Source organism: Syngnathus acus, chromosome 6, assembly GCF_901709675.1.
Source record: "Syngnathus acus chromosome 6, fSynAcu1.2, whole genome shotgun sequence".
NCBI lineage: Eukaryota > Metazoa > Chordata > Actinopteri > Syngnathiformes > Syngnathidae > Syngnathus > Syngnathus acus.
In genome coordinates, this window is record NC_051092.1 from 6,749,827 (window position 1) to 6,771,718 (window position 21,892).

The 21,892-nt window shown below is 39.1% G+C and overlaps 3 protein-coding genes across 5 annotated transcripts in view; all 3 read right to left on the reverse strand.

The window, feature by feature from the left end:
* Window positions 1-344, reverse strand: part of gnao1a (guanine nucleotide binding protein (G protein), alpha activating activity polypeptide O, a) — a 51,114-nt gene extending 50,770 nt beyond the window's left edge. The window contains exon 1 of the mRNA XM_037253960.1: window positions 159-344. The gene's annotated coding sequence lies outside the window, so the exon portion shown is untranslated. The remainder of the gene's footprint in view (window positions 1-158) is intronic.
* A 4,761-nt stretch (window positions 345-5,105) lies between these two features.
* hsf4 (heat shock transcription factor 4) lies at window positions 5,106-13,775 on the reverse strand. Of its 2 annotated transcripts, XM_037255313.1 has the most exons (13): window positions 13,279-13,774; window positions 11,932-12,040; window positions 11,719-11,846; window positions 11,521-11,645; window positions 10,476-10,551; window positions 9,599-9,666; window positions 8,903-9,002; window positions 7,966-8,084; window positions 7,322-7,558; window positions 7,163-7,259; window positions 6,442-6,507; window positions 6,195-6,292; window positions 5,106-5,977 (listed from the first exon to the last, which is right to left on the reverse strand). In XM_037255313.1, exons 1-12 carry the CDS (start codon window positions 13,402-13,404, stop codon window positions 6,233-6,235), a joined length of 1,311 nt encoding a protein of 436 aa, XP_037111208.1. In that variant the 5' UTR covers window positions 13,405-13,774; the 3' UTR covers window positions 5,106-5,977; window positions 6,195-6,232. The 2 variants fall into 2 exon arrangements, with proteins under 2 accessions (XP_037111208.1, XP_037111209.1); XM_037255314.1 differs by lacking the exon at window positions 6,195-6,292 and having other exon boundaries at window positions 13,279-13,775.
* A 126-nt stretch (window positions 13,776-13,901) lies between these two features.
* Window positions 13,902-21,664, reverse strand: LOC119124796 (cytochrome P450 2F2-like). Of its 2 annotated transcripts, XR_005098333.1 has the most exons (12): window positions 21,427-21,664; window positions 19,704-19,866; window positions 19,419-19,571; window positions 19,066-19,226; window positions 18,355-18,423; window positions 18,090-18,194; window positions 17,858-17,999; window positions 15,385-15,470; window positions 15,063-15,164; window positions 14,682-14,823; window positions 14,330-14,613; window positions 13,902-14,298 (listed from the first exon to the last, which is right to left on the reverse strand). XR_005098333.1 is itself a non-coding variant. In XM_037255081.1 (11 exons), the coding sequence occupies exons 1-11, from the start codon at window positions 21,583-21,585 to the stop codon at window positions 14,420-14,422; spliced, it is 1,476 nt and encodes a 491-aa protein (XP_037110976.1). In that variant the 5' UTR covers window positions 21,586-21,664; the 3' UTR covers window positions 13,902-14,419. The 2 variants fall into 2 exon arrangements, 1 of the variants encoding a protein (XP_037110976.1); XM_037255081.1 differs by having other exon boundaries at window positions 13,902-14,613.
* Window positions 21,665-21,892: the final 228 nt, after the last annotated feature.

Genomic DNA, 21,892 nt, shown 5'->3' on the forward strand with positions numbered 1-21,892 from the left:
CGTTAGAACATTTAAACTCGGCTCCACTCGTTTTGCTCCACGGAACAACAGTACGCAGCCTCCGCACCTATTAGGCTTCCAAACGTGGGCTGCAATGGATCCGCTTGTCCGTCCGTCTGGTTTTTTTTTTTTTTTGAGGAGGGGGGGTGTTTTCTCACTTTTAGAACACGTCTGGTTCTGTTCGTCTCCACTCCGTTACTGGGTAGCTCGCATTGTTCGCGTCGACCTTCCTCCGTTCCGGTCCTCTGGTGACAGGGACTCTGACTGTGTGCAAAGCGACAGCCTCCCGGTATCTCCCGTAGGGGCTCAGTCAATGCTTCATTACTTCATTCGTTGACTTGCAGGTTGCTAACGTCATAAGGGGGGCGGAATTGGAAGCATGGAAGGAAGGGGCAGCAGAGGTTCTCGTTGGCGCGGCTTAGTGGCGCATTGATGTAGTTTAAACAGCGTTGCCATCCAAAACACATATAGGCAAATCATACACAACCAGTTTGCCTTGAGAAAACACCGGAAGCGCAGTGACATTTTATTTTTTTTCCCAAAATACAGACTGTATAAAATTAATTTCAGTAACAGGCAAAACAACATTGCGGTTGGCTGGCAACCCGTTCAGGGTGTCCCCCGCCTACTGCCTGATGACAGCTGGGATAGGCTCCAGCACGCCCGTGACCCCCGTGGGGACAAGCGGTACAGATAATGGATGGATGGATAATTATAAGAATGTTAAATGTAAATAGCTTTTGAAAAGTTGATTCCTAAATCCATCATCCACACACTTAAGCACACAATTATGCTCTTAACTATACTGACTTGTGTATAAAACAATTTTCAAACTACTTTGGTATTTGCACATCGTGATTTCATCGTGAACATTTTGACACTAGACAGTGAATTTACTTTAATGAATGAGTTTTTTAGTCTCATGCCTTTTGCCATGCGGATCTTACATTCACAGTTAATACAATATACCGTAATTTTCGGACTATAAGTCGCGGTTTTTTTTCATAGTTTGGGTGGGGGTGCGACTTATACTCAGGAGCGATTTATATACATATATATGGTTTTTTTCACTTTTTTGGGCATTTTATGGCTGGTGCGACTTATACTCCGGTGCGACTTATAGTCCGAAAATTACGGTAGTCTTTCCCCTAAACCACAGGTGTCAAAGTCAAGGCCCGGGGGCCAGATACGGCCCGCCACATCATTTTATGTGGCCTGCGAAGACAAATTGTGCATCAAATTCGTGTGTCATGACTAGAATTACAAATTGTCTTCACTTTTAATAATATCTTTTTTTTTTTTTATTTGACCAGTTTTTACTCATCTGATTTGAAAACGAGTTATTTGTCAGTTTGTGTTGTAGCTTTTACTGGATATAATATGAGGTGCTCATACATTTATTTGGGTAGACAGTCATAATGGCAATCCGAAAGAAGCTATGACTACAATGCGGCCCGCGAATAAAATACTTTTTGACACCACTGCCCTAAACATTCAGTCACATACTCAATTTTTGGTGGTTTCTTAGAAACAAGGCGTGGTTCAACTTGACTCTATGCTCAAATTATCGCCCCCTACTGTAAATCACATGAGGTTATATATACCCATGCAACTAGGAATGCTGGAAAATAGAGAGGAATGAGTGGATACTTAAAAACATACAAACAAACTGAATAAACAACATTTAACTAACTACTGAAGCCATCAAAGAACACACGGATTAAAGGTTTAGCAATTTGAGATGTCCCAAAACAAAAAATGGCATTTATGGCATGCCCATTTTAGGAGACTAAAAATGTCACTGTTTCAAAGCTTCACACTAGTTTGACGTCAATAACTGATTTCACAACCGGCTGGTTTGCATCTTCACATCCCTTGGAGGTCTATAAAAAGTTTTTTTTTTCCATAAAAACTGCAGAGGTTTGCTGCAACAGTCACATCACAATGGCCACTACCAGATCAAACACATACTTTTTTCTACAAACACAAGCAGAAAAGGATGGATGTCTTTGAAATTCGTTCAAAGTTGTCATTGTCATGACAGACAAAATAGTAAACAAATCTGCCTATGTAAAATGATCGGGGGTTTTTTTGTGTTGCTTTGTGAGAATAAGCCAACATTTTCAAACAAAATGTTTCAGGCACAGCGGTTTCTGCTGAAGACTGTCAATGAGTGTACTGGTGTACCCTCTTTTGAACTTTAAAATATTTGGGCAATAAAATATGAACACACGTTTGTTTCTTTTGCCTCCTCTTATTTTTTTATGTTGTAGAAATATGATTGGCAGATGAATCGCTTGTGCCGCTGGAAATAAATATAAATAAATAAATACAAACCCCGGGGGCAATTTAGAATTTTGATCTTTAGTTACCCGGCATGTTTATGAAATTTGGCAACAAACTGGAGTACCTGCAGAAAACCCATACACTGAACAAGGAAAAAAACATGCAAAACCCTCACGGGATTTTTCAAAAGGTCATATACAAACATGCAAACATTATGCATGAAATGAAGACGATAAAAATATATCCCCTCCATGAGCCGTCAGCTTATCGTGGTGGAGGGGTTTGTGCGCCCTAATGATCCTAGGAGCCAAGTTGCCTTGGGCTTTATGCCGCTGGCAGGATCACCGATGGCAAAAGGGTCCTCGGTGAGGGGCCAAACAAAGCATGGCTTGTAGATCCTGAAGTGACTAGACCCTATATAGTCGCTTCCCGGGGCTAATGAACGGAGTTAGGACTTGTGCCTTTGCACTTGACAGCGTAAGCAGACGTAGAGTTGGTGTAGGTCAAGAAAAAAGACGTGCAGGTATATTTTTCAAATGAAACACGGCAAATAACAGCATTAAAGTAACCAAAACAACCACGTATGGCTCTCACTGTAACACAAATAGCTCCAAGGCATTGACACAGTGGAAAACTGCTTACTTCCTGTCAACCTCGCTAGTGTTCAAATTCACAGCGTGTTTTATAGCTTCCCTGTGCCATGGGCACAAGAGTCCCTCTGGTGGTTTGGGAGGTAGACTACCCCCCGATCAGAACCTGAGTGGTGTTAACACTATTGGACGTCTGTGCTCGATATGGATCATCCATAATGAACACCATGTTCAAGCATAAGGGATCATCGGAGTTGTGGCTGCATGTTTGGGACACTCGGGTGAAGAGAGGGGCGGAGTTGTTGGCTCCGAAGCTGGGGTAAGATGCCTGTCCGACCTGGAAGACTCAAACGTGTTGTGAAGGTTTTCTGGCAGAATCCCCTGTCAGAAAGAGCTCCAACTCATACCTCCAGCCCCTTAGATATGGGGTGAGAAGATCAGGCATCCTCGAGGGACACGGAGTCAAACTGCTGCTCCTCTACATTGAGAGGAGCCAGATGAGGTGGCTCGGGCATCTCTTTAGGATGCCTCCGAGACGCCTCCCCGGGGAGGGGTATGTCCTACCGACAGGATGACCCAGGACACGCTCGAGAGACTATGTCTCTCAGCTGGCCTGGAAAGGCCTTGGGATCCCTCGGGATGTGCTGGACGAAGTGGCAGGGGAGAGAGAAGTTTTGGCTTCCCTGCTGAAGGTGCTGCCCCCACGACGCGGCCCAGGATAAGCGGTCGAAAATGGACTGATCGAATTACTGCAAAGTGGTGCTGGCGGAGCATGGAGATGGACAATGGATGTCTGGTTTGGATGGATGGATCGATGGATAAAAATAATTAAAAAATAATTTAAAAAAAACACCAATGCCATGAAAATGTCTCATTTCAATATCCCTTTTCTTTTATTTATTAATATTTTGTTCACATGTGAAATACATATCCAGTTCAACTGACCCTGTGTAATATTGCACTTTAGTCTTTTTATGAAAGCCATTTAACACATTAACATTTGCCGATGATGATGGCCCACTTTAAAAGCATTGAAACACCTCAGATCTGTTTCATGGTAGTCAAAATATTTTGGTGAAAAGTTTATTTTAAAATGTTCCAAGGCCATTGATAGCAAGAGATGACACATTCAATTCTATTTTCTGTCCATAGTGTAATAATGCTTTTTGGGTATGTCGGGCTCTTTCTTTTACAGCAGTCATATTTTCACTTGTTTGCTACTAATACTTAGTAGCATGCCTTAACACACATCCATTCATGTCCAGTGCAAATGATTAAAAATTAAAATAGGATAAATAAAGAACACAACAGCAGCTGAATGTGTGTAGTCACTCCTGAAAAACAATCGAATTGTTGTGAGGAACAGGAAAATAAATGCATGTCTTAAATGTGCTGTGCCTGTACACTTTCAAATATACAACTGTATTTTTAGTGCAATTCCTCATGTTACACACCAAAGTTAACATGCTAAAAAATCAGAAGGCATATTATTATTTTTTTGTTCTTGCTTGTTTGGGCTAATTCGGCATCTTCCGCGTGTTTCCATTTGACTCGCATCAAGTTCAAATGGAAGCAAACGAATCACGTTCAATAAGGGTTATAATAATAGAATGCAACAGAGTAAAAGTTCTCTCAGCTAAATTTCCAAGTAAATTAATGCCCTGATTCTCATTCCCAACAGTAAGCCGAATGAAATCCTTCTCTCAGGCATGTTACGCCTGCCTTGAAAGTTTTTGGACACGCATTCTCCTTCTGCTGTGCATTTGACTTTGGTGTCTTCCACCTCACGGTTGCTCTTTACGACATTCCTATGGTCATCCACATATTGTATTCTGTACAGTATTGCACAAATCATATTTTCTAAAGAAAGTCTCCCCAAGTATACTAGCACTAAAAGTAAAACTAGAAAATATCCAGTGTCAGTGTTTTAAAAAGAATGACATAACATACAGTATGAGTTCATTGGGATGTTTTTTTCCAAAGAATAATTCTACACTTCTTCAATTTATAGATGCATAAATGATGAAATGAAATGCTCAAGAAACCACCTCACTGAACCCACATTAAAACACGAGAGGACATTTGGAAGCGAGGAAAGGCAGTGTCTTAGTCGGTCAGTCAGTCAGTCAGTCAGTCAGTCAGTCAGTCAGTCAGTTAGTTAGTTAGAGGAAAGGCAGTGTTGAAATGTTTGATATGTTAGTCAGACAGTCAGTCAGTCAGACAGTCAGTCAGTCAGTCAGTCAGTCAGTTAGTTAGTTAGCTTGTTCGTTCGTTCGTTCGTTTGTTTGTTTGTTTGTTGTTTGTTGGTTGATTCTAAAGATGATCCAAGTCTACTTTAAACCACCATGTTTAGAATGCCATCAATTAACAAAGAACAAACTATTTAACCATAACTGTACTATGGAGTTTGTGCAAAAATGCAGTGGTGTGGTTGGTTCAGTCAAGTTGAAAAGTCTATCATTTGTTGTCCTTGAAACCATACATTTAGTTAGACGAAATAACCCTAGTTACGTGTCTGACCCAAAGTACATAGGTTAGATATTAAACCTCCTGCAATATGTCCTACTGATACTTAAAATGGTTTCTGAATGAAGTTTAGAGTGGCTTGATTCCATATGTTGACTGATGAATCTTCTATTTCATGAAGGACAACTTGCCTTAAGATTAACACACAAAAATGCTTATGATTGTGTCTACATTTTTTTCCAGAACCCCCAAAAATCAGACAGAACAAAATATATAATGACAATCTCAATCCATGTTTTGCACACATTCAGGTAATCACAATATTTTGTTTCACTTGTGTGCATTTGCAATAATATGATTCGAAAATAACAAGTTATTTCTGTACCCATATGTAGGAATCCCCTCTCACAGAAAGACTAAAGTGCTCAAGCCAAGCATGCACTGTGTGCATCTTGCTGGTAATAGGGTCTTGATATTCTTGGAGCAATCCATTAAAGAAAAAAGACATTATTTGTACAAATATGATCATTTCTGCATTTCATAAGAATACTTATGCATACAAAAAAGGCAAATAAAATAAATAACCTGGCCAGCTTCTAGGATCAAATTCATGCACGGTAAGATGTGTCTGTGGCCTGTAGAGAAAAGTATCATTATTAGGACCAGACAAAGAAAGGCGATAGAGTTGACTGAAAATACTTGTTAAATTAAAACGATTTTGTCGTGTTTTGTTGCTATTGATTGAACCGAGATAGTCCATTTCTGGTTTGTTAGCTGTTTTCAAATATGTAGTCCATAAACACACACACACACACTCACACATCTCAATGATTAGTTTGTCAACTTTATTACCTTCTATTTCAAAAAGGGCCACTCACTGCACAAACTAATCACTGTTTCTCACAAGTGGATGCTGGAAAAGCCTCAGGTTCTTGATTTTGGAACACATACTGTTAAGTGTAAGAGAGATGCACCTCAATGTGAGCAATTTTAATGCTCAATCAGACAGGAAAAGCAGAATTTGGTAAGTCCACGGAATAGTAAAAAGAGAGAACAGAAAAATATTCTAGAGGTGTAAAATTTACATTGAGTAACTTACTGATTTGAGATTGGACTCCATCTCATTAAAGCTCCATTCAGTCAGAGGAAGGTTTACACTGAAGGGCTGCAAAAGAGACAAAAGCAGGGGCAACATGTTGGGCTCACAGTGTAGGGAATAGTGATAGGACCGATAATGCTAGGTGGCGAATTCTCCCACAATTCATGACAAAGTAACTCTTGGTGGCGAGATGCCAGTCATGGAAAAATCACCACTGGATAAAAGTAAAGCATTAATGGCCATGCTTTGTGCAGGAAAGAAAGATGAGATGTATGGACAAATTTGCTACATTAAAGTGGAGAAAAAAATAAAAACACAAGTTTGATTTTAGTTGAAGCGAAGGAATGCGGGCACAAAGAGCCGTATTTTTGTCTAGGTTACCGTATTTGAGATTTTGGCAGACTGTCTTGTGCCAATTTGTGTGTTTCGCCGCAAATAGTAATTATTAACATCCGAATCACGTTTATTGGAATTGCGGAACACAATCATATCCTAGTTGTAAAAGGGTGTGTGGACTGATGTCAGTTGTTTACTTTTAACTCCCCTCTGTAAAAGATTACAAAAATGAATTGTACAAGTTATAGGTCACATTACTCTCTGAAATAATTTATCATCGTCTCATTTCATGTTATCACAAAAACTGGCCTTTGAACAGGGTTGTGTAGTTTTTTTATCCACTTATGCACGCATGTGGTTTGCGTGCATGCGTGTGAATGCTTACATCCATGTTACTCTGTTGATGGCTCCTGAGTATCAGCTGCTGCAACTCCTCCAGGCTCATCTCCATATTTTCCACTGCATCAGAACCACACTCCACTCTGCAGACACAAATAGACCCAGTGACAAGTTGTCACCGCTTAAACATGATGTGAGTGCTTACCTTTCAATAGCAGCTCTCTTATTCCTCCTTTCTGTCACTGAGGCAGATGATCCTCTCCCCTCTAAGACAGACTGCACCATTGCAACAGGAAGGACGGGAGGTTCCGAGGTGCACACTTCACAAGCGGAGTTTAACGCCAGGGTGTCTCCTCCAGCAACACCGCCACTTTTCACTCCTGCTCTCACTCCTGGACTCACAGGCTCTTCTTTGATCAGCATCAGGCACTTTTCCCTATGACTTAAACAAATGGGGCAATTACCCATAAATTAGTTCATGTATAGGCTTGCTATGAGAATGTGCGTAACGCACAAGATTAATCAAAATACTGTGTTCAGACTAGTGGGGGCACATTCAACATGTAGGAATATTTAGGGGTTGACTTCCCCTTTAAAGCTTGTGGGCACAAATGTATATATTGTACATATTATATATTATACATATCTGCTTTTGGGGATAAAATAAAGCTCACATTGAATGCATCAAACTAGTCCCACAATCATCCTTCAAGTTTTGTCTTAAATCACGTCACTTATTTAAAGCGGATTCGAACAGCTCTTGTCTAGATTTGTGGGAATTGTGTCAGCCATGTGAGTAAGATGACAGACGTTGAAAAATGTACTGCTTTGTATACCGACTTTACCTACCTGGTCTCATCAGACTGCATCTGTAGAGGCATGCTGGCTTGAGACAGGTCTGTTACATCCGATATGATCGGTCCACCTGCTAGTCCAGTGGTAGAACATGAAGCAGTATCACTGGATGGCTGTGAAAGAAGAGCGGTCGAGTCAAGTTTATTCAAAGTATAGTATCCTTAATCAAAAGGGGCCTCGAAGTGTGTCTAAGGCCACGGTTCACAGAGATCAATGACATCCCCTGGTCCAAACCACCCATCCCTAAAAACTCAGGGCAAATGTAAAAAACTTTGAGTAGAGATCACAGATGAGAGGATGGTGACGGTATTTGCATCTCTCACTCAGCACTGCTTCCATCTAGTGTTGATACGGATTACATAACAGAATACAGGCATTTACAGAGGAGTTGGGACGAGCAATTTTTCCACGTACAGAATCTATCAATGTATCCATGTATCTACTGTATCTATGTATCTGTCTGTCTGTCTATCTATGTATCTATGTATCTATGTATCAATCAATCAATCAATCAATCAATCAATCAATCAATCAATCTATCTATCTATCTATCTATCTATCTATCTATCTATCTATCTATCTATCTATCTATCTATCTATCTATCTATCCATCCATCCATCCATCCATCCATCCATCCATCCATCCATCCATCCATCCATCTATCTATCTATCTATCTATCTATCTATCTATCTATCTATCTATCTATCTATCCATCCATCCATCCATCCATCCATCCATCCATCCATCCATCCGTCCTTCCGTCCGTCCGTCCGCAGACTGCCCAACCCGCCCGCCTGTCCGTCCGTCCGAGTATCTTGCTATAGAAGTTGCTATTTATCCCAGCGCATTGATTCTATACATGACTGCAAGACCTCAGTGAATGAGTATAAGGCAGCTGCATAAAATTGAAGCTGTGAACATTCTCTCACCGACTGGATGTAGAAGGGCTCATGCACTGGCTCCATTGGGTTAATATGGCTGAACTTGGACGCAGGTGGGCTAAGAGAGCCATCATCCAACATCAATGGCCTGAACAGATAATGAGGTTTTAATGTTAAAGGTTTGTGTCAGAGCAGTTTCACTATGCTGTCAATACCTATTGAGTGAACAATGAAAGGCTTGACGATTGGTATGTTTTCAATACGGTCAGAGCGTTAGAGAATATATTGGGGAAATAAATTCTGTGCTATATAGTTTTACCTTGTAAACCATATTTACTCAACGGATTCAAGCATGATCACTCAAATCATTATGTGAACTCATGGTAAAGCATGAGCCATCACTGCAGCTTTGCCAGGCAGCATGCTGACCCTGAAATGTCTGTTCTCTTGCCACCTTTGTGTGAGAACGTGCCTTTCCCACCGCAAGGCTGAACCAGCATTTTACATTGGCTCTAGCAGGGTCATGCACTCAGGTCTGCCTTCCATCTGTGTGCACGTGTGTGTGTGTGCGTGTGTGTGTGTGTGTGCGTGTAACTGATTCAGCACTTGTCGCCATTCACACAGCTTGATGGTTCAGTTTGTCAGCTGAGCCAGCCCTTCCCACTGCCCCACTGTGGCCCCGTTTGTCTAAATTTTGTTGATAGGAACTCCGTGTGTGTGTTTTGTGTGTGTGTTCGTACTCACAGCTTTCTCTTCAAGCTAACAGTGCCGGGTGTGTTGGACTGCATCTGGCTGAACAGAAACTGAATTAGCTGGCAAAGAGAGAAAAGGCACAGCATGAATCAGCAACTCCCTCTCACCTTTCTCTCTCAAACATAAGTGCACACGTACACACACACACGCACGCATGCACACGGACAAAGAATATTACATTTCAATATCTTTACTTCGGAAGGTCTGTTCGGCTATACGTACATATTTAGTTAACATAGTGTATGTAGTTGAGTTGGCTAATACAATACAATACAATACAATACAATACAATACAATACAATACAATACAATACAATACAATACAATACAACACAACACAACACAACACAACACAACACAATACAATACAATACAATACAATACAATACATAACAATACAATACAATACAATACAATACAATACAATACAATACATCATTTATATAAGCAAAGGATTTGTGGAAAAGTTACAATTAATGCATACGTTTGCGTATCTACATTGACTAAAATGAACGACAAATAATTGCAGTACGTCTTAGTGATATTTCACTAAATGTTCATCAATAACAGCTATTGATATTGAGGGAAAAGTACTATGTGGCCTTTACTTCAATACATATTTCCGATCATGTTTAATGAAAGAACATCTGAACGGTGAAGACAAAAATGTAAGATTTTCTGATGGATATAATGTGTGCAATTTGTTGTTGATTAAGGCATCTGGAAGCAATTTTTGATGAAGTGAATTGAACTATTTACACACATCTGCTATATGGCTAAACAATATTGGTACAATAGTCAGTCAAGCATATTTAGTCATAACAATGACATCATCAACAGTCCTATTCTTTAGATCATATGGACTGACCTTGTTCATGACCTTTTGTTGCTGTGTGTGGTTCTGTCTCAGTGAGACCACCTCTCTCCACAGAACCTCATTCTGCCTGCAAATAGGACAGGAAAAAGATGTGATTACAAGCTGAAGGGGACATATTTAGTATTTGTTTCAGTTAATACAAGAAAAAAAATGATGATTTGATACAGAGAGAGACAAAGCCGGAATATCATTACAAATTTTCCCTAAATTTGTTTAAGATAAGAAATAATTATATGTACCCTGCAAATTATTAACATTTTTGTGGCATCTTGCGGGCATGGGCATGTCTCCAGTGATCAGATTGTTTTAACACCATCCAAATAGAGCACTATGAAATCATCACTTTGTTATGCCATGGGCAAATTATTTCATTCTGCTTAACGTGACTGTCAATCGCTCAGAATTATGATTCATGAAAAGTAAGATACTTTAGACCATTGTCACATACATGTGTCTTTATCAATGTGGTCACTGTGTGTGTGTGTGCCTGTGTGTGTGCATGCGCCAGTCAGGTGAGCAGGTGAACATTCTCTGCTCTCATTAACAAACAATGCTGAGTACAAAGAAACAGCAGCACACAAAGAACACACAGCAGCAATTGAACAACAATAGTGGGCTCTGTTCATGTACATGTTGCAACCACGCAACATGACTCACATGCTTTTTTCAACCATGTACACTACCGTTCAAAGTTTGGGGTCACAAAATTGTTTGGATGACCCCAAACTTTTGAACGGTAGTGTAATATTATTATAATAAATATATGAATTAACTATTATAAATTATATCTTATATTTGTATAAGATTATAAAAAATCTATGAATATAAGTATACATATATATTATAAGATTTTTTACACAGAAGATTATATATATAATCTATAAATAATTATCTAAATAAATATATACACTACCGTTCAAAAGTTTGGGGTCACACAAACAATTTTGTGACCCCAAACTTTTGAACGGTAGTGTATATTTTCAACAGCTGGATGGACAGTATATGGATTTTTTGGACACACGAGCGATCTACTCACTGCTTCATGTCCTGCATCTGACACTCCATGTTGTCTTGCTGTGTTCTTAATAGCTGAACTTCATACAGCAGTTTACTGAGGTCCTCTTGACGAACTTTGGTTTCTTCGCTCTTCACTATTGATACCTGCACGCATGGTTATTTTGTGACACGATGTTTGTTTTGGGGCAGTATTCTTTATTTTGTGTCCATACAATACCTTCCTCTTGATGTGCTCCAGCATATGTTCATGTCCCTGGAGGAAGTACAAATGTTGGAACTCTGTATCATCTCTCTCAGGTTTAACCAGACCGCTTTGCTCAATATTTACAACTTTTCGGAAGCCGTCTAGACACACAGATCGTGCAAAATAGAAATGCATTAGAAGGAAAACAGGGGAAAAAGATGAAATGATAATAAAAAAAAGACTCACACATATTAAGCTGTCGGACAAAGCTTGCCATGTTATTGTGTTTAAAGTACTTTGGTAGAACTTCTTTGGCAAAGCGACCCTGGTCAAACACATGGAAACTGGTCCCAGTCTAAAACAGACAAATACAGTAATTAATCCTGGCTGTTTTAAGATATCTTGCTCTCATCATAAATCACTCTATTAAATCAATTCCCATGAGTCATACGTCCAATGTAGTCAGATGATCTACCAAATATTGTGAGAGTCTGGCCATCAGTTGCTCACAGAGTAGTCATACATTCACATTCACATGTATAGGCGATTAAAGTCTTAAGTCAACATAACATGCATGTGGTTGGGATGCCAGAGGAAACTGGATCGCATGAATGTGAGGCAGCTCTCTTGACCACAGAGACATTTCGCTACCTATCTGTCTCATCAAAAGGACAAAAATGCTTGTCCTCAAGACACGGAGCAGACAAACACTGCAAGTAGCATATTGTGTAGTGTTTGTGAGTCAAGCAAAAATTGTTTGCTCATGAATATGCAGCTACAATGGTAATGATGACAGACAGCATACATGACCAGTTGTTCTCCACGTTTATTTTTTGTTTATTTGTTTTTGTGTGGTACTGTCTTAACTAAACTTTCTCATATTTGCTGCCATTGGGCCATAACCTCATGTCAATCTATCTAAAATCTCCCACAAATATATAGCGTTGGTCAGGTCAGTCCACGTGTGTGTTATTTTTGCAAATTATTCCGTTGGAAATGGATTATTCTATTTGACGACGTGATGTTAATGGTTGAACAAACACGTCATTTTTGTCCAGACAAAACATTATTTTGGAGGTATGAGGATTTGGCCTGACACCAGTGAATATATTTTTGACTTAGTAGTGGTACTGTATGCAGTGTACAGTGTGAGCAAATGGAGAAAAATATAGTTAGGACTACTGACTTAATTTTCCATCCTGAAAATTAGCCAGAAAGATCAATAACTAGAGTAATCAAGGTAGCCTACCCGATAACTACTACAACATAGCATTATCATTATGGTCTTCCATTTCTGACTTTAGGCCAACATTGTAGAAATCCTCAGAATACGGAACAAGCTTTTCTTTATTATAATTCATTTATTTCTTAATTAACGAACACACTGACATATAGCTAACATGTACATTTTCGATTTTGCGATTAATTAGGATGGTCCAAAGCTGACATCCACACATCCACATTACAGCTTAAGTATTTCGTTGTATCGTGGGTAACTTGTGTGTCAAAAAGCATTATTGTACTTTCGATGAACACAGCAGCACACTGCTCCCTTGTTTACAAGTGTCCAGTGGATGATTTGAGGTTACTCACAGCACTCCAGCATATTAGGTGGTTGGTATCCGGATCCTCCACTAGAGTCCACAGTTTGGTGAGAAAAGCTGGAACATTGCTGGTGTAGTTGCCATCTACACCCAAGGCACCTGGAGACTCCTGCATGCTGACTTGAGGAAACCAGATGTGTGTAAGAGTGAGGAAGGCCTGTATACGAGTGTATGTGTGCCAGTTCCCTCTGACACTATTTCATTTTGGAGAAATCCACTTGTGGAAATCCGTTACTGATATTCTCAAGTTTGCCGCAGTCGATTTGATTCCATGCTGAGCTTGTTTACGTCATGTCCAGCTTTGTATTTACCTTTACGGTCCTTGACTAGCTTGGCAAATATCTTAGAAAGATCTCTATTAATCTCTCAGTAAGAGTGTTGGCCAATTTTTTCTGCCCTCTCTCTGCTCTCTCTGCCCCACCATCATTCAACTGAATGTCATCACAGAAGGTCTTTGTCAGCACCATTCAAACCCATCCCCTAACACACACATACGTGCGGGTGCACACACACGTACAACAATACCTTACAAAGAGTGCACTATCATTCTACACAAAAAAAAATGACGCACGCAGGTTATTTTTAAAATAATAAAAAAATAACAGAGCTTCCTTTTAAGGTGTTAAGGATTTTCTCTTTATTATGGAACTGTCCAAGAGGGGAATTCAAGGATTGAGTGATCTGCTTTGGTTATACTCAACCTAAACCCTTTTGGGATTTGGTTTACTACAAAAGTTGTCTTTTTAGGTTTAAAGAGAAAAATATTTTTTTAGAACTATTATCAAATCAACATTTAAAGAGTTGCGATAACACAGAAATGTACGTATAAGAGCAAATTTGACCAACAGTTCCATCAGATGCCTGCCGGTCAAGTGACAAAAGTGTGTGTGTGTGTGCGTGTGTGTGTGTGCGCGTTTTTGTACATTTTAGGTGACATTATCACAAACTGCTTCAAATGGCCTATAAGTGCCACATTTGAAACAGGCTCAGTCTTTCACTTAATGGTGTTTGTAAAAAGGGAAAAAAAAAAGAAGAAACAAATTTTAGATATGCATCGTGCCAGGTTATACCAACTACCTATACCTCATGAGTAAATAATAGTATAATAGTTAGCCTCATTTAATTTTTACTCAGCTTTCATGCATTGTTCTGAGTTGTATCTTCATACGATAAGGTTTGGGAGTGAGAGTGACCCCATAGACTGGGGTGAAGTCTGGCTCTCCTGCATCTTCAGGCCAGATGAACTTGAATTTTTTCAGCATAGTCACCGTGATGAGGAAGAGTTCCATACGGGCCAAACCTTCACCGAGACACATGCGAGGACCTATATAGGGAATGTTGGAGAAATCATTCGCAGCGGTTTCAACTTGTAAAATATGTTCCTATACAAACCTGCAGAAAAAGGCATAAAAGCTTCTGGCTTGACAAACTCGCCCTGGTCATTGAGGAAGTTTTCTGGGTTGAATTTATGAGGGGATTTCCACTGGCCTTCCTCATGCAGCACCGAGGTCAAATTTGGGATGATCATTGTACCCTGGAGAGCCAAAGAAACCAAATGATGTGAAGACAATGTAGTATAGAAAAGTGCAAGATAGATACAATAAGATCACTGTCATTTTGTTGCACATTTGATTGACCATCTTATGGCCAAACACATGAAAAGAAACATGGTGCGTCAAGATACTGTATTTTCCCTATTTGTCAACAATTCACCCAAAGTTTAGGTCTACATCCATGAAGCCCAGCAAACATTTGCGTTGTCCTGTCTCTTACCTTAGGAATCGAATATCCCATCAACTCTGTGTTTTTTGTTGTACAGTGAAACACACTCAGTGGCACAGTGTTTGCAATTCTCTGAATTTCATGGATTACAGCCTGTAATAAACAAATAAATGAATGAATAAATAAATACATAAATAAATAAATAAATGAATAGATAAAGAAAGATTTTTTTTAATTTTGAAATTATTAATAATATCTTGCTTTAGGTGTCTTATAAAAGCAAACATGCTATTATCGTAACATTTAACATGGAATAAATTAATACGTTTAATTTCAAATCATTTACATCATACAGTATAAAATACTGATGTACCTGCACGTACGGCATTTTGTTTCGGTCATCAAAACACACTTTATCCTCGCCGTTCAACACTTCATCAATCTCCTGTTGGCAACGCTCTAATAAATACAGGAGAAAAAATGGTGTGAGAGGAAATCTAATTTTAATTCCATATGAAATAACATGAATGTGTGAAATACAAGATCTGTTTTTTTGTATGTGTGTCTGTGGAGATTTATGTTTATGTGTAAACAAGGTTTATCCGTCGATTAATGTTTTATTCCTTTATTTTATCAAATAATACATCATTTTATCGTTTTAATACATCAAGGAATTACACACCTCACTAGTGGAGCAACAATCGCCTTCACATTCAAACCTCACTCATGGATCATGCAATATACTGAATTCATTGATCACCTAGTAAAGACAAACTGAGAAACCGCATGTGTATGCAATTTTGAGAACCAAGAGAGAGTGCATTTCCGTGTTTAATTTTTTTTGTGTTCATATCTGATTATGTTCTGCACAGTGATCTATTAATTAATGAATTATCGGAATATGAGGTATATCTTAGGAATGTGTAATTTTTTTCATTGTACTTGATTAGATTTCAAAGCTAGTTTATACACAAAGTATAATTGCAAATTTCAACTCTGTGACTGGGTAAACTTAACTTTTCCTGTTGAAATGACTGGATTGGATAACAGAGGCCTTCGACCTATCCCTGAGTGGGAGGCAAGCCAAGTTCCCTGCAGCTATAAGCCATCATTCCCTCCTTTCGCTCTCTTGTCTTGCTTCCTGGCTTCCCAACCTCCCTCCTAGAAGTTCTCTTCTGCTCTGCACTTCCCCAGGCCCGTTTTGGGACGGGGGCTCGGGTGTTCTGCACATGGACGCGGCTGAACTCGGCATGAGACTCAGGTACCGCGTGACCTCACTTTGGTTGGGTAACCTAGTTTCTTTGTTTGGCTGGGTGCCAGCACTGGTCAATGCATCCCATTGCTTTCCAAGGCAGTGAGCATGAGCTCACGTCGGTTCCTGCCGACTCCACCATGGTGGACTCAGCGTGCCAGAACCTTTTTCAGGCCTAAAACCAGGCCGAGCAAAAACACTGCAAAAGCCAGTTGTCCATCACACTGCTCACGAGCTCCCCATAACCATATGCTGTGCGAAGTCAGTGTTTCACAATCTTTTCATTTTCCATTTTTATTTTTACCTTTTTCTTCCTACGTAGCCTGGCTTACTGCAAAGACACTTCAAAACTGCCTCCGGCTTCAGACAAGAACACAGTCAGTCAGTGCAATCTACCAGTGTACAAATATTGGTGCATAGATTCGTGGAAAAGGATTTCAACTTTCTCACCCTTTTGCACATTAATACCAGTTCATACCAGATCGCTGATTTTGAACTGCTCTTATCGTTAATCTTGTCTATCCGATGATATTCTTATTTCTTTACCATACTTTTCTTTCTTAACGTACTTAGTGTGACTTCCATGTACATTTTAACAATAAATTTCCACATTATTAAATGGCATTGATTATTATTGTGTGTGTGTGCGCGTGTGTGTGTGTGCGCATGCGTGTGTGTGTGTCTAAATTAAAGTTAGGGACCTCTAAGTTTGATTTATGTTTCATTTTATTACATATATTTTCATTTTATTAACTGTGGTCGCCTTCGGATATACGTAAGATATCCATAGATTTAAACCTTAAAGTTGAAGTCTTAAACTATAAAGAATACAAACAACATGGTGCCGCTAGTGGCCGTTAATTATACTGCTGGCAATAGCTTTCCGCCACCACTAACAACTAATTGATTATTTAACTAACTAATTAATAATTAGTTACTTATTTAATTAATTTGATTGTTAATTACCCCATATTCGCTACACTGGGAAGCAGATCACACAGACGCATTCAATGAGATACTGCATGCACCACTGAGCTGAGACCTTGCTCAAGTCCCCCTTGACATCCGCATTTCTCCAGCAAAGCTGCAATTTTTTTGGGGGGGGAAATTGACTCTCTGGTTCCAAAGCCTAAGTCTTTGTAGATAAACTAACGATGCGTCGGTTAAACATAGCGATTTTTATCTTTTCTGAGTGAGAGGTGGCTGACCACCTGCCAATCATTGACACACAATCATTCACATTGACACGAACAAGACTTTACTACACGATAAGCACCCATCTTGTCCTGCTGTCTTTCAACAAGAATAAAAAAAATAAAAAAAGTTCAATGTTATTTATTGTAATACAGTAAGAGTTTCGGGTTATTTGTGATTGACCGATACAATCTAATTGTATTTGTAGAAGGAAATGATGATGGTGCTGAATATGTTAGTCAGACTGTATTTAGTCAGAGGATTGGAAAGTTTGTTATTATGGGCTTCTTCTGTAGATAAACTGTAAGTGTACATTTTCAGCTCAGCAACAACTGCTTGTAATTTCTAGAACAGGAGACAAATCACCTAGGGAGAAAACAATTACTAGGAGCAAACATACCTTGTACGTCTGGATGAGTCATAAGATAAAGGAAAGCTGTCAGTAGGGTATTGGAAGTGGTGTCTGTCCCAGCAAAGTGAAGATCTAGAGCGTACATTGACAGCTGGTCCTCTGAAAATGAGGAATCATCATCACCACTTCTCTTAAAAAAAAAGAAATGATTGTTTCAGTATATATTAAAAAAAAAAACATACTGGATTTAACAACGACTCCAGTTAATATTTGTGACCACCTTAAACATTTCATCTAGATAGCAGTCAATAAAGTCGCGTGGTTCATTGGGGATTCTGGTTCTCTTGTGCTCAGCCAACAACTCCTTTGCAAGATTTTGACATTTCTAAAGAACAAGAGTAGAACGTTCAATCATTTTATTTTTACTAAAACAAGGACACTTGTCAGCATAACTTCGTTGAGATCTGTTGAAATCCTAAAGTCTGTCTTTGATCTGAATCGTGGAACCTTATCTCGAACATTAAATACAAAGCCATATAACATACCTTGACATTTTCAAAAGACTTCATGAAGGGCAATGGAAGACTACGAATCATCGGGAAGGAGTCATACAGCTGCAAGGATAAATGAGAAAATAATCATGGGTAATCTCCCATTATACCAACCAGTGTAAGTGCATAAACATACTGATTAAAATGCGTCCTTCATAGTGTGTGCAAAGTGAAGGGTTTATTTTTGCCTAGTGAATTTGGAGAGATCGGGTATCAGCGGATCACCCATTAATAGCATTTTTCAGGAATGGGCGACTGGCATGCGCTCTGAATGGCCACATGATTAACACAAGAAAAAAAATCTTTTGAATTATTCATATTTTTTACAAACCCAAAATAATTTAAAAAAGAAAAATGCTGATAAGCATTGAATACATAAATTGTCCATGGAAAAATGGGAAACATGGGAAGAACAATTCAGGAAAAAAGCCAAAATATGAAAACAATTTGAGAAAAGAAACAGAAAAACAAATTTGTGATCATGCAAATCCACGAGTGCTGAACTGCAAATATACACGAGTTGACTGTAATTTTAAGTTGTAATTTCATCATTCACCAGTAGATGGCAGACATGTTCTATATAGTTACACTGGAGGCCCTATTTCTATGTTGAGCGCAAAGTGCAGTCTAACACTGCTGGTATTTGCTAGATTTTGAACAAGTACAATTGGGCATAAGGGGGTGTTTGCGTTTTTCTTGACTCACCATAGCCCAGGGTCCATTGGCCAATTTAGCATTCTCAGTGAAACAACGAACAATGACCTTGATGAACTCATCATCATAATCGTAGCGTCTACCAAACAGAACCTGGCAGATGATGTTAGAGGATGCATTATGGAACATAAGTTGGGGACTCAGGGTACTACCTGTAGGAAAGGTTTCAATAAAAGATTATTAGTGCAAACTCATGGTACAAAGACATTAAATATTTAACACAAAATCCAGCATTGCAACACGGACTGAGCGAAAGAAAAATTACAAACAGATGAAATAGCATGTATTATTTTTGGTGTGAACAACATCAGATCATGTGTACAGTAAATGTACGCTCCACATACCAGTACACTTTTCCAGTGTATTCATGATGAATTCTGTTTCTCCCAGAATCCTCTCCTCCATTGAATTCTTCCCAAGACCAAAGTTCCTCAAAGTCATCAGAGCAAATCGCCGATGTTCCTTCCAACTAGAACCATAATCAGCCAGAATGACTCCTGCAACAGGTGTAAAGGTGGTTAATGGAGAGAATATGAAAAAGTGTACATGTCAAACGATATGACTGTTTTTTTGTTTAATAGATAGAATCCAGCACACCCGTGATCCGAGTGATCTTGGCATCAATTTACCTTTTCTGTTTGTTGTGTCATTGACATAAAGGTCTTGGGGTCGTCCAGCAAAGTCAATCGCTTTGGAGACTAAAGCCTCCTTCATGGCTTGTAACCCGTTGATAATAATAGCAGGACGAGGGCCAAGGTACACACTGTAGACATTTCCGTATGCCTTCCTTAGCTTAGAAAACATAAAAACAATATAGAATGTTAGCACAATACAGAAGTTCAGTATATTAACTAACATTTACATGTCGTATAAGAGTGGACAGACCTAAAGAACTCAGTGGCTTTGAAGAGGATACACAACTCTTACCTTCTTTTTTGGGGTCTTTAAGTAAAATGAAGAATTGAAGAGACCTAAAGCCACCAGAGCATAGACTAAGAAGTTGGTAATGTTCAAGACATTGGGTAACATATATGTTCAGAAATAACCAATCAAATTCAAACTTGTTAAATGAGTGTCAACACTCACACACTTGCTTTGACAAACCCCGAATGTAGATTTTCCAGTAGGCTTTTCATGACTTTTTTTTTAAATTGATATCAAGCAGAAGACTGAAGTTTTTTTGTTAACTGACTACTATTTAAACATACACGCTCCAGCTCATGATGATTATGATCATGATGTATTTTGGTTGACTTTCTACATTTTGTATGATTACATTATGACCTCTTTTATTTTCTTCTCGAGTTGTTAGAATAGGACTCTTTGGCATACGTGATTAGATAGGTAGCTTGAACTGTGCCGTTATCTTGTTGTGACTCTTGCATTCACTGGCCTTCTCTTCTCTATGACAGTCTTTGCACATATGTATTAGTTGACTTCAGTTGAGACTGCAACGTCACACTAGCGAGGCAGAGTCGCACCCTTGTTAGCAAGGATTAGTCCTTCTTTTGCAATTTCACAGAAAAGGCAACACAGCCATGTCTCGATCTTTCTGGCATACAGTAAATAGTTAAACTGAGAATTCAGCCTCCAGGTTAATACTATTAGCCCAGCGAGCATTACTGTTAAAGAACTGGGAAAATATAACAGAGTCATGATTAGTGTGTGAACTCTTAAGGTCAAGGCCAAAGAGTAGCCTTGGGTTTTATTAGTGTGGCAAAAGGGTACAGCTTTCAACTGTGCACAGACTATTGTTATGCAATCATATTGAAATAGTAGAGTTGAGTGAAATCCCTCCCGCAAAAGCATTGACCCGATAAGTGATTTTTTTTTTTTTTTTAAATTCAATACATTATGACATAATGTGTCAGGGGTGTCAAACTCATTTTTTTCGCGGGCCGCATTGTAGTCATAGCTTCTTTCGGAGGGCCATTATGACTGTCAACCCAAAAAAATGTATGAGCACCTCATATTATATACAGTAATAGCTACAAAACAAACTGACAAATAAGTCGTTTTCAAATCAGACGAGTAAAAACTGGTCAAATATTTAAAATCAAAGATATTATTACAAGTGAAGACAATTTGCAATTCTAGTAATGACACGAATTTGATGCACAATTTGTCTTCGCGGGCCACATAAAATGATATGGCGGGCTGTATCCGGCCCCCCGGGCCTTGCGTTTGACACCTGCGCATTATGTAGTGGTGAGAATGACACAGAAAAATCAAACAAACTCAATATGATGATTCTATAAAGAAATGCATTCTTGGGAACTTACGAATTAGGTTTTAAAATGTAATAAAATGTATTGCACAAATAGCAATTTAAAATGTATCTGTGTTTCATACCCGCTCAAAGTCTTGCAGGGGGTTTTCCAAGCTCAGGCTCAATATGTTTCCCAGGATTGGCAAGATCGTGGGCCCCGGTGGAAAGTTTTTCGGCCTTCGGCACATGAAATTAAAAAGTATAAAGAAAACACAAAGTGGAAGGAGGATTGTAGCTAGCATGTTGGAGAAGAGTGGACTGACCAAAACAACACCACTGCTTGTGCGATTGGGCAACTATCCTGCCTCTGTCTTTGTGTACTTTGCTTTCCTGAATATGAGAGGGGGAAGGGCGGAGATCAGCGGAAATGAAGTCTATACACTCCTATTCAAATGACAGGTTTTTGTGATGTTAAGAAAACAAGATCAAGAATGTCTGCATATGGTTATTTCATCTATAATTCTAATTGAATATATTGGACCAAGAAGCACCAAGTGCTGAGCAAAAACCGTTAACATTTAAGATTCTTTCTTTACAGCCTAACTGTAT

Coding starts and splice junctions, on each gene's coding strand:
- LOC119124796 (XM_037255081.1), bottom strand. CDS start 21,585: ATGCTAGCTACAATCCTCCTTCCACTTTGTGTTTTCTTTATACTTTTT. Junction 18,000..18,089: donor ATCTAGATGAAATGTTTAAG/GTGGTCACAAAT, acceptor TTTTTTTTTAAG/AGAAGTGGTGATGATGATTC. Junction 15,471..17,857: donor GACTCATCCAGACGTACAAG/GTATGTTTGCTC, acceptor TGTATTTATTAG/AGCGTTGCCAACAGGAGATT.
- hsf4 (XM_037255313.1), bottom strand. CDS start 13,404: ATGCAGGAGTCTCCAGGTGCCTTGGGTGTAGATGGCAACTACACCAGC. Junction 11,847..11,931: donor TGTCCGACAGCTTAATATGT/GTGAGTCTTTTT, acceptor CTGTGTGTCTAG/ACGGCTTCCGAAAAGTTGTA. Junction 7,260..7,321: donor AAGAGAGCTGCTATTGAAAG/GTAAGCACTCAC, acceptor TTGTGTCTGCAG/AGTGGAGTGTGGTTCTGATG.